Source organism: Dufourea novaeangliae, unplaced genomic scaffold (genome assembly GCF_001272555.1).
Source record: "Dufourea novaeangliae isolate 0120121106 unplaced genomic scaffold, ASM127255v1 scaffold21, whole genome shotgun sequence".
NCBI lineage: Eukaryota > Metazoa > Arthropoda > Insecta > Hymenoptera > Halictidae > Dufourea > Dufourea novaeangliae.
Window position 1 is genome coordinate 6,141,796 of NW_015373910.1, and position 16,461 is coordinate 6,158,256.

Consider the following 16,461-nt stretch of genomic DNA (forward strand, 5'->3'; position numbering starts at 1 on the left):
AGATGATAAATTTTTTTGTTTTCTTAACCACAAAGAGAATTTTAACATTAGACCGTCATTAAAATGACGTAATTCAGATTTCTTATTTTACAATTATTGAAATTGTAAAGATAATTTCATCGGAATTTCTGTTAACCTTTGATTTATTATACACTGTAAGGTGTAAATATATAAGCTTATTAATATGCCCTTAGATCAGGGGTCTAGAAGAAATTGTTACATTATTCTATTAGAGTTCTTCCTATTTCCCATGAATATAATTTTTGAGAGTAAAGTCTTAAAAAATAATCTGCTAATTATCGGCTCCAAGCATAAATAATCAATGAAAGAGAACTTCAAGGTACTACAAGTCCCTTTCCTCACAGAATAAACTCGTTGAACCTCCGACATTTAAAGTACCTTCCGAAATGAAGTCCACCGAGGAAGGGTTACAAAGGGGGTGGAAAAAGAGCTGTGCAGAAAATGGCCGATAAAAATCGTGGAAGAGGCAATATAGGTGTTGGCAATATCCTCTCTCCCTCGTACGGGGTCCCTTCTGTAAGAAGAGTGTAATCCTAGCGACAGGTCGGGCATCCCCAAAAGGGATTGCAAATACGGTGGCGGTGACAGAGAGCGCCCTTTGCATTCGGGATGCACCGGCGAGTTAAGACTGAAGTTTGAAACACAATCAAGGGCGCTTAGAGGGAGAGAGAGAGAGAGAGAGAGAGAGAAGAAGGATGAGATAGTGAGAGAGTAGGGCCCTATAAAGGGCATCCAGCAACGGGGCCAGCAATAATGCATGCGGCGTGCATTGCTAGCCCCTCTGTGTAGATGGGGTTCTTTGTGCTAAGGGTTGCGCCAGAGGCTAGGGCGGTCGGGATATATACGGAGGGAGAGCTAACACCATTATCTAATACTCCTGGGTGCCCATATGTGGTGCTCCAGCTACGAGCCGCCGTGCTATTCTCGCAAAACCTCCGGCCACGGTCAACCCCGCCGACGATCGTCCGCCCCAACTGAATCTCGATCCACCCTCCGGCGTCGCCGATTTCTTTTTATTATTCCTACCCTCTCCCCCCTCGCCCCTGTATGTGTGCGTGCATTCTTTCTCTTTCTGGTCCCGCTGTTTACCCTCGTCCTACCCTAATTACGGATAACAAGCTGCAAAGCGGATTCTTTGTTACGATGTACGAGCCAGCGCGATTCACCGGGAGATGCAACGATAGCGGTGTTACCGTTCTCTCTGTTCGCGTCGAGGAAAAAGGTCGCGGGGACGTGCGTCCGTCGAACGTCGACGGACCGGAAATAGGTACAGATTGAAAGGAAGCACTTCGGTGTGTGGTACTTTTGTTCATCCTGTTGCTGGAATATAGGGACTGTGTTTTATTGAAATGTTATGGAGGGGGTGGTGGGGTGGAAAATTGGTTTAGTGGAGATCGGAAGCCTTCGATAGCTACAGTAAAGGTAATTATTTAACAAATTCAGATTACTCGTTTCACAATTATGAATTTTAACAATATTTACAATCAATTATTCTTCTCCACCTACAAAAATAAATCGGTAAATCTTCAATAAAATAAAAAAAAGCCATCCGAATCACGATGCACCATTACCTATCGCAGTTCCCATCGCAACTTCCGAGAAAATCGTGCTCCCAGGCGCAAGATCCATCGAAGTAGGATCTATATATGGGTCGTGGGCGTTGTATTAGCCCGCGATTGCTCGAAGAAGGGTGGCTGGGTACCGTGGTCGGAGTAGATTTCGGCGCTAGAATAGGGCACGGACGGATACCTCTCGCGGTATTAACGTCTACAGAATGGATCAGGAGTTTCGGAAAGGGACGGCGAAACGGGGGGAGGGTGAGCAGAGAAGGGGTGGTCGAAAGGATCACGCGGGGAGAAGTAGAGTTCGGTTGATTTTGAGGGGTTGCTACGGGGGTTGTCGTGGCGTACCCCTGCGGGCTCCCGCTCTCGGCTCCTAGAGGCCAGGGTGGTTTACCCCCCGACGACCGTAATACGGCTGTACGAAGGGTGAGAGTGCAGGCGGCGAGTATATATGTATGTATGTGTATTCGTGTGCTCACACGCGCAGCGGGGTGTGCTACATGCGCGGCTAGCCGCGTGCTTCGCGCACGGTAAATGATGTTAATGGAAAAAGATTTGTTCTTTTTCCCTCTCTCTCTTTCTCTAACCAATAACACCACCCCCTTCCGTGTTTTTTTTACAGGCTTTCTCGTTTCGTGTGTACCGTGTTTGCTCCGCGGTTAATGTATTCCTCGGTGAATTTGTTGCTGAGTGAGGGATCAATTGTCAGACTCTTTTGAATCGTTTCTTTTTAACTAGGAATGATTAATGATGCAATCCTGTTGAGTATCTTCTGTAATTCTAGTACCTACCCTGTAGATTCTGTGAATATTGTTTGGGATTTTACGGGGTGAACATTATCACTGCACGAATGTTTTCGTAAATGTATCGAGTTTAGTGATCACTTCCGAAAGTTTATTAACACCTTATCACATCTACAAAATCATGTTTCCAGGGGTTTTCACGTGAAAATACAAATGAGGGGATGTATTGGAATAAGTTTCGAGTTAACTGATCGCGAATAATAATTTTTTCCCCAGAGTAAATGTTTGTGTTTGAAAGAGTTAAAAATACGTAAAAAAGGTTTTAAAGAATAGATTGGTTTTATATCGATACATTCAATTTCAAAATAACAGGATACAACATATGTATCAGTTTCAAAATTTTAAAATAACGATTTAAGAATCTGGGCGTAATTAGTGTATAATTTTTCTACAATAATTCCTTGAATCCTCTTTCAGCAATACTATCATTATTTATGGTCTTTCCATAAGATGACAGACAGGCTGGAAGTATGGAAAGGGTTGACGAGTAATAATTTATAATGAACAACGATCGATACACACGGGTGGTAGGAGGAGTTGTAAATTTCCGACCTCGCGGAATCTTTTCCTTGGCCAATAGACGGTACATTACGGATGTTTGCCGTCGTAAATTTCGCGTGCTCCACATACACATCCAGGGGGGTTAAGGCGTGCCACGCCAGAACGAAAAGGGGACCACTGGACCGGGAATAATCGATAAATCTGCCCTCGAAGAGAAAGGACCACCCCCCTCTGCCCTTGGGCGGACTTTGAAACGATCTTTCGGATCAGTTCGTGCGTGATTTCGAGGAGGCACGCTTCCGTGCAAGAAATAGGCCAGATCAGATCTGACCGCATCATAAATAAATTCTACTGATCTTCCGTATAATCCCTTACGGTAAACAATACAACAAAACAATTCTAGTATTTGCACAAACATATAAATTACTCTATTAGAACATGGTGAATATTTTTAACCCTTAAATGAATTGAAGACCTGTCTTTTTGACGAAATAATATCTAGAAGAAAATACTAATCATACAATAAATACAAAAATCCATAACATTTATTAACGGTTCTCGTAATCGATACACTGTGACTCACAAATGTTCACATACATCTGAAACAACAATAGGTATAAAACTTTTATGCAAACTCTATTTACATAATCTCCTTATCATTACCTTTATCATCTTTTCCTGATAAATTTCTTATCACTTTGAAATAAAATTCCCATTTTGGTATATAATTTGGTCAAATAGAAGTGGTAGTATTCCGTGCACAAAGATATGAGTCATTGTAACATAAAATACATTTCCCTACTAAAAATTATTACTTCAAATAGATTCTTCCTATTAAAAAAGACACTTCATTTAAAAGACAGGCGAGAATGTATTAATTCTAGCTCAAAATAATATAGGTCAGAACGATCTCAGCCAGTTAAGGGATGTTTCACGTCGAAAACGGAGACAAAAGGAAAACTCGCATCCGGACGTGTTTTCTCGACTCGTGCTTCCCGGGGGGCGGCGGGCGAGGAGTTCGTAATCTACGTGAGAACCTCTGTGGGGTAAGTCTCACCCCATCCAGTCATGTGTGATGGACCTAAATGGATGAGACGCACCCCTGCAGCGGCTGCTGGCCTATCGGCTGTCCATAATTTTTGCTGCTATTCCAAAGGGTAATATCTAGAGGGTGAGGTAGACGGAGAGGGGAGGGGGTGCATGTGCCTCAGAGAGGGCTAAGTACTAAGTACCCTCTTGCTTCGTGTCCCATTAAAAATGTCGGCGGCTTTTGTGCGTCTAGACGAAAGTCAGTCACCCATCGCCCGGCGCGACTATTAGCTTTGCAGCTTTTCTTTTGCTTGGGACTCCTTCGTACGATGCTTTGAACATCGATTGATCCATCGGTTCGTGTCATTAAAAGGGTGAAACGCCCGGGGGGAGCTTATTACGTCCAGGAAGTGCATCTCTACTTTTTCATTTTGTTTTACCCCTTTATGGTGTCTGCTTGTCTTGGACTGAAACACTTCGCTCGAATTTTAATATAATTCGATCTCTGGCAACTTTTTTTCGATTATTATTAGTCTTCAGACTCTTTGGAAAATACAATTTCCGATTTCTACTCTTAAGTTAACGATCTTCTCTGTCTCTACTTCGAAAGAACAAGACCCTCCAATAATTTCAACAACCTATTCCAGTTCCCGACAATTAACCAATCCGTTAAATCCAAGACCAATCGATGGTAGTTACCCCGAAACTTCTCCGTGGAATCTCATAGTTTTGGATGAGCCTAAACTCGACCCGTGTGCTCGCGCGTTTAGGGTGGTGGTGGGCCAGGTTATGCGAAGGAAGGAGCTTGCTAGAGAGGGAGGAACGCGAACATGGTGCCAGAGATATTACGTAGGTTCATTTCGACGTGAATCGATTTGGCAAATTGGTCAATCGCTGAGGGGTCAAAATTTCAGTAGCGGCCAGGAGGATAGGGTAGTAACGGAAAGGTCGAACCAGGGGGTGGGGTGGACAGGGGGTGGGTGGCGGCTGGAGGCTGGTAGAGACGGTGTAAGGAAATTGTTCCGACGTGTCCACTTCCTCTCGGCCTGATGAGTTCCGTTTTACCGCTGGATGGTAGTCGCCGGGGACACCGAAAGAATCGAGCCTTCGACATGGCAACAGGATCAAACTTACCTACGGCCTCCGATCCATTCATTTGTCGGCGGATTCTCTTTTTTTTTACGCGTAATTCCCTTGATTGACAATCTTTTTTGGAAGGTTGCACACTGGTCGCTGTTTCGTGGAAGTCGAGGTAATCGAGACAGAAAGTGAGTGTCTTAGAGATTTTAGAGTTCAAGTAAAACTAAACATGTATTTAGTGACAAGAATGAGGGTAGAATTGAAATATGTGGGAGAATATTTTTTTTTGGTCTGTGGTTCTCGGTTGGATATCGCTGCTCTAGATAGTCTGGAAGAAAAAAAAAAAGTAATAACTGTTCGTCGAGCACCCCCAGATCTGCACCCCAGAGCCAAAGTGTATTAAGTCCACTTTCTCAAAAAAAAATAACATTTTACATGTTTCCTGTACCAAATTTTTCACTCCTTCCGATGGTACAAATTATTTTGTTCTGTGTCGTTTAGTTTTAAATATAATCCTGTAAAAATAATATTAAATCTATCTTGTTCCAAGCCAAACTTGACTGACTTGATGCAATGTTCACTATTTCTATACATTCAATAGTTTCGAAAGTAGCAATCGTGGAGTCCAGTAATATTTCCCGTTCCAGAATCGTCCTGTACACATTATATGTATGTATACCATAGAAAAAAAACGAGACTGGCCGTCGCGACAGCATCGTACCAGGAGTCAGACGCCAGCACCGCGACAAATCAACTTCATCGAGCTCACCGGCTGGCGAGTAACAAGCGTCTAGGCACGAGTCGCTCGACAGGCAGGCAGGCAGGCAGTCGGGCGGGTGGGCAGGCAGGCGCGACTGCATTAACGGGGCCAGTGTCAGAAGATCAAACAAGATAATTAATCTCGTTAGTCCCGAATCAACCTGCGCTCTCTATTATCGGATTACCATACCGGTTGCCCGGCAATTTGTCAACGTGGCCGCGTTCCTCTGCGATTTCCTCGGGCCTTCGTGGACCTTCGAGTCGCGTTCTGGTGCGGATTAACGGTTCCTGAAATGCCTATTCGATCGTCGAAGGGTAGGGGGTGAAGGTAGGACGAAAGTGCAGTTTTTCGCATCGGTTCTTCTAGCGAGCCCTCGAAGAAAACGTTCTTGCTGGAAGCAAGAAACAGCTACGAAGAGGGAGAGAGACAGGGAGCTATCGTAAAAGGCAATAAACCGCAAAAATTTCCCGCTCGCCGCTTATAAAACCGCACTCAGGGTGCTGTTTGTTTCGTTCAGTTTTCAGTGCGTTCCTTCGTCTTTCCGTTTCGTCGGGAGGGTTTTGCTGTGTGCCAAGTTTAGCTGAAACACTCTTGGCCGAACTGGCTGGGGCCCCAAGGGTGGTGGGACGCGAGGAGTAGGCCTCCTCCGTGGGTCTCCTCGCGGTCATTTATGAGGACAATTTGATCATCGACTTTACGATAGGGTTCCCACCCCGTAGTCGACGACGGACAACGGTGGGGAATAGAGCGAAACGCACGGGATACGGACTAGGCGAGAGGAAGCAATATTACCTTAGGTGAAGCTCTTCGGGTCCTCCCTTCCTCTCCCCCACCTAGGGCTGCCGGAGGATCGCTTGAGGTAAAAGTTGCGGTCGTCGCTTGGCGAAAGCCCGTATAAACTTTTATGATTTTGTTTTATAACGAGCAATGCCTTTTGCGCCCGATCCCTTTTTCTTTCTTGCCCCAGCTAACCGACCCACCTCCCCCTCAGCCGAGAAAAGACCCGATTGCACCCTCGACCACCACTCCCGTGTGCCTCGCCAATTCGACCTGCGCACCGCCAATTTACGGATTTCTCGGGAAGAATTCTAATTTAATTAGAGCCCGCTTTGTGAGTTGGTATATTCAATTTACCCCCTCTGTCCACTTTTTTTCTTCTTCTTTTCCATCCCCACCTTTCTCTTAGTGCTCCGACGTTTTCGTTTTCGTACCGAATCGACGGGGGATCGTTTCGTTCGGCCGCGACCACACCCCCTTCGGACGATTCTTTCGCGAAACGATCGTGACTTAGAAACACGGCCTCGTAATTGCCTTTGTTCTGCGAACGGAATCGTTCGCCACGGCTGGCAAGATTGTTTTCGCGGATTGGAACAAAGAAATACATAAATAGCTACAGAAGTCTATTAAAAACAAGTGAGGATTACTATTGCAATTTGTTGTCAACTGAATACTAACTTTCATTCGAAATATTTTTTTCTCAAATCAATTACAACTACCACTATACATCACTATCTCAGTCAGGACAATACTTAATGTTCGTATATATTTCAATATTAATCGTATATAAATTTAATATTTCGTTACTAAGAATTTAATCCAGAAAACTCTGTAGATCTTACATTCTTTCACTTTTGTCTATTGTTCAACCCCCTGTACGACGTACCAATAAATCCGTACAAATATACAGACACTAACAAGTACCTGTAACTCCACCACGAGCTCTATTTACACACTTTTCAAAGTTCCCGCGGTTCCCTCGATCCACGACAGATCCCCAGAGGGGTGAACGAAGTCCAAAAACGTTCCTCGACCCGGTCGATCGAATCGATCCGTGGTGTCGTTGCGTCGAGACCAGGTTCCTGCTCATTTTGCAGTGGTACGTGGCAATCGTTCAAACAACCGTGGCCTGGAAATATACGCGTCGAAACCTCGCGTGTGCCGAGCCCAGGCGGCAGAGAATTCGCACACGGTTTGTAGCCGAGGGGGGCGCAGGTTCTCTTTAATCCGATGGGCCAGCGGCGGCTGTGTTTCGCGGATCGATAGCCGATAACGAGGTCGAAGCATTGCGATGCAAAACAGCTCGTTAGGCGTCTAGTGAGCCTCGCTAGCCGCGTGGCGGCTCATCCCACCCCTCCTCGTCGTCTTTTCTTTCGAAAGACGCCACTGGTGGAGATCTTGCCGCTTCTTCTCCTTCTTTTTGGTCCCCATCCACTTTTCACGAGGTACACGAGACCCCTTGGCTTATTATTCCCGCGGTCTCCTTCGAGGAGACCCATCCTCTCGCGCGGACCTCGTGTAATCCTCGACACGTACCCGTGGAAAGAGACGATGGAGGCAATTAGTGGCGGCGCGATTCTGCGGAGGAGACAACGAGTAGTTTTTCAAGCGTCCCCCTAACGACAGATAAACGATTAAATGGGAGGTCACTCGAATGGGATGGGAATTGGTCTCCTTGGTTGCTGGGCTGTTCGATAGATTGAGTTTTCATGAGATTCTTCAGGGAATCTTTTTTTTCTTGATCGTAACGAGGATGTCTCGTGATGCTGTAATTAGGATCATCGTCTTGGGTGGTTGAAGAAGGGATTTGTGATAGAGATAGTCGGGGGATTGAGGTTGCGGAATCGCGATGAGAGGATCTTTTCGGTACTATTCTTGACCCTTTGCTTTGTAACGTCGAGTCTGTGGTGATGATTTAAATATAGGATGAATATTAGTAATTTCCTTTGAGAGGAATTGAAGTACTATTCTCCTGGCAAACGTAGGAATTTAGTTTTCCTCTTGAGTGTCTTATTGGGTTCAAAATAAAATAGAAAACTCGTTGGATCCAATGAAAGTTCTGTCTTTTATAGTATTTCACAGAGCCCTATAGGCTATAAATGCATAAAATCAGCAGTCTGAATCCACCATGAACGATCATCGACTAAAATTCTATCCCCAGTTGCAACATCCCCGTCCGCGATACACCGTCCCTCTAGCCCAGACCGTTCATCCGGTCCACTCGATGCCCGGAAATCCTCTTCTTATCCTGGCTAGCGTTCCGTTCGTGCTGACATTGTCCGGGAACGAAGAGAGCCCTTTACAGTGGCGTAATCCACGCAACGCGGCCAACGGACGTAAACCCTGGATTCCCTTTGTCTCTCTCTCTCTCTCTCTATGACGTCGAGCAGCCTCTTTCGCATGCGTGGCGGCTGCGGTCGCGGCGTTGTTGGCCAGGCTCACCGGTTGAATCGGAGGCCGAAGGTGCGGCAAGACACACCGGGATGCAAAGGGGGGAAAGAGGAGAGAAGCACACGCGGGGGTGGTTACTAATTGTCCGAGCCCTTCACCCCGCGAGTGGCCCCTCATCAACGCTGATTGCCTAACTCTAGGACCCTCGAGCCTCTGTCCTCACGATCCTCCCCGAACGGGAGTAGAGGATCCTCTGGCATGTCGACGCGCTTGGATCGTTTGAATACTTCGACCATTTGTTTCCCACCCTGGGCCATGTCTCTCCTCTCTTCGATGAACACCAGAAGAAGAGAATGTCACCACGGAGACGATAATATTTCATTCTGACAAATTTGGAGACATTCTGGATGATTGTATGGTTTCGATGAACATTTCTGAAGATTTCTGATTTGTCACAGGAAATTTCATGTATCACGTGGACTACTGTGTTTGGACCTCTAAGTTCCTCGTATGGTAATGATAACTGGGTAGATAAATGTTTTTCAGTTGGAACGTTTCAATCACGATGTTGTACTAATGGAAATTTCAGAGCAGAAATTATATATTGTATACATATATATTAGTTATATATTGTTTATATTATATATTGATAACAGTCGTCTGCAGCGTCAGACCTTCACCATTCGCTATCCAATTGTTAAATCTGTACACCAGATTGGTCAGATATACAAAATTCTTCAGCATATTCCTGGATGATCCCCAGATTTCCTCCGAATATATATTCGTTCGTATATACCACGTCCGATCCATTAAGAGAACGGCTCTCGGAAGGGGTTCGTCAATAACGCTCGAAGCGCTGAAAAATCGCGAGGCGAGGAAGTCCGTCCGTACCCGACGAAAGTCGATTATTCCGCCGGTGATTCGGGGGCGCTGATTTTTTTTTTATTCTTTTTCCTTCCTCCTCACTCTTCTGCCGGTTGACTCAATTATTCGTCGCGATTCTTTGGGCAAACATTAGTTAGCACCGGCTGGCGTGCGCGCGCGCGTTCATTGGATTGCCTCCGATCGGTTTGGCTCGGTTCGTGCGGCGACCCTTCATGGTTGCTTGGTTCCGTTGTCTACTCGTCAACGAACAGCCCCACGGCTGCGGAGTGTCAACGTGGTTCTCATTTTCCTCAGCGATCGATCTCGCTGGAAATAAAGAAGAGCCTTCTTTCGCCTCTTGTTTGTTTTTGTTCTTTACGCGATTAATCGAACCCACCCCTTGTGTGCACGCTGCGTCTGATATTTTAGTATCTACACCAGAGGGGGTAGATTTCGAAATAAATAACTGGAGGAATAAAAATGTTCGTGTTGTACCTTTGAGTTTAATAACCAGACTGTGGATTATATGCATTCATAGCATATACCATTATATTATATAGTATATCCATTGACATACAAGATTAATAAAAAAACGGTAGACTAAATGTCTAATGAAAATTACTCAGAAAGCTTCTACACACTATATCACAATATTCAACGGCAGAATCAGTGCATATATTGTCTAATAGTAGATTAGATTCCACAAGATTTAGAATAAATTTAATTGAAAACTCACCCCCATTACACGTGCCATCAGATATCGTTCGCCACCATCGTACAGTTTTCAAAGTTCGATCCTCGATTCTTCAATCACGAGCACCTTCATGCAGATTAATAAACGATCGACCACCCATCGATCCTGACTAGCCTCACTCCCGTAAAAATCCTCGATTCTTCCATTCCTCGCGACCACCCTTTAATATTCATCCGATTCTCCCGATGCATTTGTTATCAGGCCCGATAAGCCCGTCGTTCCCCCCCCCCCCCTACCACGGGAATTCCTGGTTTTCTTCGGGACACGCGTCAAGAATTATATTCCCCGTGCTGTTGGGGAATTGAGTTATAGTTATACGATGTCACCGGGATTAACTGTCCTCGACTTCGACGAGAGCTCGGGCTTGACAAACACGTCCGGGGCGATTGCACACCAGCACCGAAAACCGAAAGGCGAACGACGGGAAACAGGCGAAAAAAAAAAAACAAGCAACAACAACGCGCACAGACACAAACACGCACGCACACGCGTGGGCGAATGGAATCCCTTGTCCTAGGTTATGTTTCACAGTGACATACTGGCGGCGATGCAGGCTTCGCCTATCGTAACACGATATCCGCTGGAAACGTCGAATTTTGAGGCATTCCCCGTCGCGTTTCCCAGCCGGAAATCACCGGTAGCCCCAAATTTCATGCTCCTCTCTTTCTCCCGTCGTTGAATGATTACTCTGTGAAGTAGAAAAACAAAAGAGTATATACAAGTAAAAGAAAAAAAAGAAAAAGAAAGATTATTCCGTGTTTTTGGGCGCGTTTTGATGAGGAATAACTGTCTTACGGAGGGTACGGGTATTAAATCCGTGGCGATGGGAGGTGAACACGATCGTTTCGAGGATGAGAAACACTGTCGTTCCGCTTGCCCATCGGTACTAATACAGATCTCACGCACTCCCCTCAATATAAACCATTCTCCACCCTTGGTGCCACGGCCGTATGGGAACCCATACGCGCGCACACGCGGCAACCTCGAACGACCGCGGCGGAACGGCCATTCAGATTTAAATCGCGACAGAAAGAGAAAGAGAGACTGAACAAAAAAGAAAATATGGATTCCCCTCCTTTGCCACCGACACGAAGCGTTTCAATCTATCTCTTTCTTTCTCTTTCACGGTCGAACGCGTGCACGACGGATACCTCCGAAGGATGTTCGTTCTCTCGAAGGGGGACAATGTTAAAATGGCCACCCGGTTTTTCTTTAGACGACGAATCGCCGTGACCGAGATTGCGGCCTACGGAGTATCGTTGACGCCGACCGTGGGCTAGAAACGTTTTAATTCACGGCTGAAAGGGACGGTTGGATTCCGGTCGTGAACTGGGTAGAGGTGTTTGACGTTGTTGAAGAATGTTTGGGAGTGTTGAAGTTTTTTTGGCGAAACGTATTATTGATGTGACACTTGGGTTTCGAGAAAGTCTGATTTTTTATTGAGGTGCGAAGAAGGTGATGTTCTTAGTGTCGATGGAGAATCATGGTTGCACAAACATCGATGAACTTCTTCAAACTGAATTATTTTGAGATCAGGTTATTAATATGCAAGCTATCTGTTGGTATACAAGAAGAATAAAAAATAATTATTTGGAAAATAGTTACTACAAACACAAGGCTTGTAATAATAGTAAATAATACTGTTAATTGGATGTTGAAAATGTAATTGTTCTTTGTTTGTTGAAATATAGTGTGTTCAAAGTGTGAAATGTGGAGCACTGGTTTGTTAGGGTTGGAAGAACAAGGCTGGATTTAAATGTTCGCATCGATTTCGATTTTATTCCTCTCGCTGCGTCTCTATATAATACCATCTGTTTACATTAAATTAGATCTCTGGCTTATAAATAATATCAATATCTCTGTCTTTTGGTCTCTCTCTCTCTCTCTCTCTCACAAACAAACACACACACACTCATACACACATCCACACAACCGTTGCACTCGCGCGAATATTTTATACATATAATATCTCTCTCTACATTATTGTCCACGAACTATCTACACGTATGTACAAACCCCGTCCTATGTACAATAATACTCTCGCGAAATTGTACACACACGACGCGAGTGATCGAAAGTGACCAGCCCTCGACCAGTTATCCTCCGCGACGGTCCGTGGAGTTAACGTACGATCACCGTAAGGTAACTACAAATATCTGTATATATATCTATATACCGTCTTCGTAAAACCGAAGAACTGACTCTCCCCTCGTCGCCACAGAATGCAACAAAGAACGAACTCAAATCAATTGAAGAACCAAAAATAAAACGAAAGAAAGACTGAAACTCCTTCTTCATGGTCGCACGATTAACACGTCAGCCACGCTATCCTCTTCCCCAGGAGAGTATATTCGTAGGGACACCGTAGGTCCAACAAACAACGTCGAAATGTATATAATCACTAGCCTTCCAGCGGGAATATATTGGTACTCCATTTGTGTTTTCTCGCAGACTTCTAAACCTTCGCTTAGTAAGGCCTCCAGACCGGTTTCGCTGGGGGCGGCGACGAGATCTTCGTCGGCGACGGGCTCCTCTTAGGGGACAATTTATGGTTGATCAGAGTCCTAGGTGCTTTCAACTCATTCCTGACACCCTCGGTCGCTTTCTTCGGGATGATAGTTTCAGGTGACGAGGCAGTCGCTGTGATCACAGACGAGGTAGGCGCCAGTGCGTTCAATCTGATCGGTACGAACGCGCTACGGATCTCTTCTGCAGCTGACTCGCTACCAGATTCGCTTGGACTCCTTGGTGGTGTCCTGGATGGGCTGTTTGGTATGGCTGGCTGGGTGGCGGTGGTGGTGGTTGTCTTTGGCGGCAGCGTGGTGTACTCCGTCGGGTATTTCACGTGGTCGAACGGATAGGAGGGCAGAACCGTTGGCGGGAACGTGGGCGGAAATAGGTCCGTCGATGACATCGGGATCGTTCCTGAAGAGAAAACGAGACGTACGATTAGACTTTGCTTTTCAGGGGTAGACAGAGATAGGGTGAGCTCGTGGGTGAAGGGAGCTAAGTCGTATTGTTGCGTAGTTGCCAGTAGGGGAGGAGAGAAGGCTAGGATATAGGGGGTCGAAGGGGTCCGTTCGTTGTGGGAAAAGGGAGCTCAGGCTCACCCCTCGGTCCAGCAGCCACGGGGGTATGAATCATCGCCAGGCGTCGCGGACTCCGGGGGCGAAATCGATAACGCGCGCGCGGACTCTCTCTCGGTGAACACGCGTGTCCTCTCTTCCCGAGGCTCTGTTCTTTTTTTCTCTCTCTCTCTCTCTCTCTTCTCCTTTAGCGGAACGAGCGGGTATATAGCAGCAAGAGGAGTCTGATATTCCGACTGCATTGTTGGGATTTGATTGATTGCACAGGCTGGGTCTGGAGCGAAGGGCTGAGCTCGCGATGGGAGCACGATTAGGAGCACTAGTGGACTAGTATTTCTGATTGTCAGGGAGTTGGAAGATGAAAAAGTAGAATTGGGAGGGGGGTGATGACTCTTCGAGCTCCCCACGAGTATCGTACTTAGATGCAAGATGATTGTTAAAAGGAAGCTTACCTTTGACGAACGCAGGATGAGGCATGTGCCACGCGTGTCCCAGGTAGGCGACATCCACCCATGGATTCAGGAGACCCAGTCCAGGGAATCCAGGCCCGTACTGATAATCTGTAACCAAAGAAGAGGATCTGTTAGTTCGAAGCTGGTGGTTTCCCCGAGATACATTTAAAATAGCTCGAACCCGAGCAGCGATTCCTTCGGCTCTATAAATAATCGGCTACGCGATCAAGGTCTCTCCTACCAAAATCAACCTTGGAAAACTTTTCCTCTCCCCTGTCGTTTCGAAAGATCGTTCATATCGAGACGCTGGTTCGATTCGTCGGTCCTCAATCAGCCAATAAAAAAAAAAATAACAAGCCCGGAGGGAAAGAATCTGCAAAGACTCTAAACTGTCCAGACGAACGTCTAACGAACTGACAAAGAGTAGCGGATGGCGGAGATAAAAAGACTGCGAGGGGGAGGGCAGTTCGCCTCTGTAAAACGTGTATTAACGACGCTACGCCATATGCGCCGCGATAAACAAACGCGTAAACGCGGTCTCCTTTGCAGACGAACGCCGCCTGAACCGTACCACCCGCGATCTTTCGACTTGTCTTTGAACCACCGTGAAAACACCGCCCTCCTGATAAACACAGTTTTACTAGATTTTCTGGACCAATCCGCCGCGAACTTCATCCAGTGAATGGTAACCCGCGCGTGGATGGCCAAAAGGACACATCGTCGCGGTCCGCTTGAAACCGTGCCAAGCTTTTCCACCGTCGATCTAACACCGTGTTTTCACGCGTACGAATGGGACAGAGAATGTGTCTGTACGCGCGTGAGCATAGAGTTACCCTTATGCACGTGCACACGTGTAAACGACTCGGAGGTTCTCTCGCGCGCGCGACCACCGCCGCCGCGGCGGTGGCTCGCGGTTTGAGGTCCACCGGATTATTAAACGCCTGCGAGGCTCCCGACGAACGTTTTGCGGATTCCACGCTGGTCACCGTACTCCGACCGTGACTTATAACCCGGATACCTCTTGGTACCCCTTTTCGTTTGAATGTTCCGCGATTTTCGCCTGTTCCCCGTCGAATTGAGATTTCCACTTGTTCCCCGTGAAATTTGCACTGAGATCTTTACCATTCTGCGTCGAGAATTTGAAGAATGTACTTTCGACTCTACGTGAAATCGGTGGTATACGTTTAGTGGGAAGAACTTGCAATGAAACTTGTTATTAAGATTTTCGCGATTTTATGCTGAGAATTTAAAAAATGTACTTTCGATGGTTTATGCGAAATCGGTGGAACATGTTTAATTGAAAGATGCAGAGGAATTTGTAACTAAGATTTTTGTTATTCGACGTTGAGAATTTAAGCAGGGTCTTTTTGATTCTTTGTACAATATCGGTGGAACACGTAATTGACAGATCTTGCGGAGGTGAGTCTTGGAAGTGTATATCGGAGCCGAAGGAATCGATCGAAATCACCGAGAAGATTGAAGATAGTTGCGTCGAACTTACTCGACTTGGATCGTGGTTCCCTTGGTCCGTCCACGGTGACCTTGATGGCTTTGGTGTAGGTGGCGATTTGGAATGGTACCGTGCTGATCTGGATGGTCAGGGAGAATGATTTTCCTGCAAGAAACAAGATCAGGTCGAGTTATAGCTTTGTCGGAGTGTAATAAAATCCAAGAATCAAGAGACATATGCTATATCTGTATCAGTTTTTAGTATTTCGTGCGGTCAACAATTTTATTTTTCCTAAAAGTAGTTCTTTTCTAAATTTATAGTATTGTGGCATGTGCTCTTGAACTTTAGTTACATTTCTGATCGCGAGAATCTGTAAACAGACGATCTATGGGGACACTGACCTCTCCCGCTACGACCGACGAATCTGAGATCGTTGAACTTCGCGACCTGGTTCTTCATAACCGCCGTGCAATTCCTCAATTCGCCGCAGCAGTTCTCGTCATTGCCAGCGCGAATGGTGACCAAGGTGCCGTCGGTGACCTCGTCGAGGGCGACGACCGTGAAGGCCACGGGCAACGATTTGTTCGATCTCCAGTGTGACGGCAACGCGCTGCACAGGATGGCGGGACTTCCGGTCCTCACGAGATCGCAATGAACCTGTAGGGTCTCCCGTATCGCGTTGTAACTGTCCATACCGAGCGGTCCTTCCGGTAAATGCATGTTTCCAACCAGTTCGAGAATACTCTCGATCCCTCACAGAATCGGAACAGTCCAGAAACCGAAGATAATCCTCAAGCACCAAGTGAATAGAAATTTTATCCTTCGATATCACTGAAGAGTTCAAGTCCAATAAACACTCCGCGTGTATCTCCAAAATCTGCACTCGATACCACGCCTCGACACACCAAAATGTTCCTGGTAGATATCGAAA

General features: G+C 46.1%; 1 protein-coding gene across 1 annotated transcript; it reads right to left on the reverse strand.

The window, feature by feature from the left end:
- Nucleotides 1-13,009: 13,009 nt before the first annotated feature.
- On the reverse strand, nt 13,010-16,250 carry LOC107194136 (segmentation protein Runt-like). The gene is made up of 4 exons (XM_015583702.1): nt 15,932-16,250; nt 15,582-15,695; nt 14,081-14,188; nt 13,010-13,467 (listed from the first exon to the last, which is right to left on the reverse strand). Exons 1-4 carry the CDS (start codon nt 16,248-16,250, stop codon nt 13,010-13,012), a joined length of 999 nt encoding a protein of 332 aa, XP_015439188.1.
- Between the last annotated feature and the right edge of the window lie 211 nt (nt 16,251-16,461).

What these genes read in the sequence shown, in the direction of transcription:
- LOC107194136 (XM_015583702.1), bottom strand. Translation starts at nt 16,250, where the DNA reads ATGCATTTACCGGAAGGACCGCTCGGTATGGACAGTTACAACGCGATA. An exon ending in CGTCGGTCGTAGCGGGAGAG is followed by an intron (nt 15,696 to 15,931) that starts GTCAGTGTCCCC and finishes TGTTTCTTGCAG; the next exon opens with GAAAATCATTCTCCCTGACC. An exon ending in TCATCCTGCGTTCGTCAAAG is followed by an intron (nt 13,468 to 14,080) that starts GTAAGCTTCCTT and finishes TTTTCTCTTCAG; the next exon opens with GAACGATCCCGATGTCATCG.